This window comes from Nicotiana attenuata, unplaced genomic scaffold (assembly GCF_001879085.1).
Source record: "Nicotiana attenuata strain UT unplaced genomic scaffold, NIATTr2, whole genome shotgun sequence".
In the NCBI taxonomy this organism is placed as follows: Eukaryota; Viridiplantae; Streptophyta; class Magnoliopsida; order Solanales; family Solanaceae; genus Nicotiana; species Nicotiana attenuata.
In genome coordinates this window covers 5,455-6,852 of record NW_017685402.1, presented here as the reverse complement: position 1 = coordinate 6,852, position 1,398 = coordinate 5,455, and the positions used below count along the sequence as shown (strand labels likewise).

The 1,398-nt window shown below is 36.1% G+C and overlaps 1 protein-coding gene across 1 annotated transcript; it reads right to left on the bottom strand.

The window, feature by feature from the left end:
* Nucleotides 1–82: 82 nt before the first annotated feature.
* On the bottom strand, nucleotides 83–858 carry LOC109222149 (the record flags this gene model as incomplete). Its single annotated transcript, XM_019386542.1, has 1 exon — nucleotides 83–858. A coding segment is annotated over exon 1 (776 nt), but the record flags the coding sequence as incomplete, so codon positions are not given.
* Between the last annotated feature and the right edge of the window lie 540 nt (nucleotides 859–1,398).

Sequence of the window (1,398 nt, the reverse complement as noted above, 5' to 3'; positions counted from 1 at the left end):
ACTCCATGTTGACAGTGCCTTCTTTAATTTCTTCAATTTGTAGTTGAAGATAACAAAGGGACTAGCACTGAAATCTGCTGACCAATTTTCTTTAACAACATCTTTGAATGATTCATGTTTAACCCAGAAATTAAGAAATCTAAAAGGTTTCTTAATAGGAGAAGTTTCAATATCACATTTTAATAACATTGGTCTATGGTCAGATCCTGTTTTGGACAAGTGAGTAACTTCCAAACCAGGAAAAGTCTGTTGCAATTCAGCATTCCCAAAACATCTATCAAGTCTCTTAAAGATACAATCTTCCTCAGATCTCCCATTCCACCATGTATAGATACTCCCTTTAAAGCCCAAATCTGTCAAGTTGCAGGTATTCATACAATGTCTAAAATCATCTACTTCATTGAGAGACACAAGTAATCCTCCATATTTTTCTTCCTCATCCCATATCACATTAAAATCTCCTCCTACCAACCAGGGAACACTCATATCTACAGCCATTGCATATAAAGAATCCCATAGTTCAATCCTTTCTATATGATCACATTTTGCATATACTAGAGTAAGAACCAGCTCAACATGTGTTTCAGTATGAAATAATCTAAGAGTCAGCTGCTGTGCCATATTATACAGAATATCAACTTCAAAAACTTCATCTATGAATGCCCAAATCTTATTAGAAACATTTACCACAGCTTGTGCTAACCCAATCCTTGCCCTATATCTCTCAATTTTGTTAGATTGTTGCATAGGCTCCAGAATCCCAATAAATTCAAAATGATGTTGTCTATGCATTGTAATTATTCTTTCAAAAGCTTGCTTAGTGTTCACTGACCTTACATTCCATATGATAGCATCCATTATAAATTTTGGGATTTGGACAGTGTTCTCCTAGTTTGAACTCCTCCTGCTGGTGCATTTGAAGTCTCCTTTGATTGTTCTTTCTTCCTTTAGCTGCAGCTTGGCCTGGTCAAATGTCTTGGTGATAAATCTCCTGCTTAGCTACATTAAGGAAATTTTGAGTCAGTTGACTCTTCATCCATATCTCTATCTATGTGTTCTGCTTTTTTCTGATTTTCATCTATCCCTTGAATGTGTATGACCTCCACAATATTTGCTTCATGAGTTTGATGAGCAACTTCCTTCTTTCCCTGCATATCATTGAGTTGCATCTGTACAGGAATCACTGGGACATTAATTCCTATTGCATCCTGCAACTTTTTCTTTTGCATGCCTTGTGTATATTCACTCATTTTATCTTTTGTTTTTACATTACTATTATCTGCTTGTTGGCCTGTTCCTCCTGGATCTATCATGCTAATATTGTCCACTTTGCCAAGCACTATACCATCATTATTGTCTTCACAATTCAACTGTGCTGCATTTTCCTGCAACTGTGAG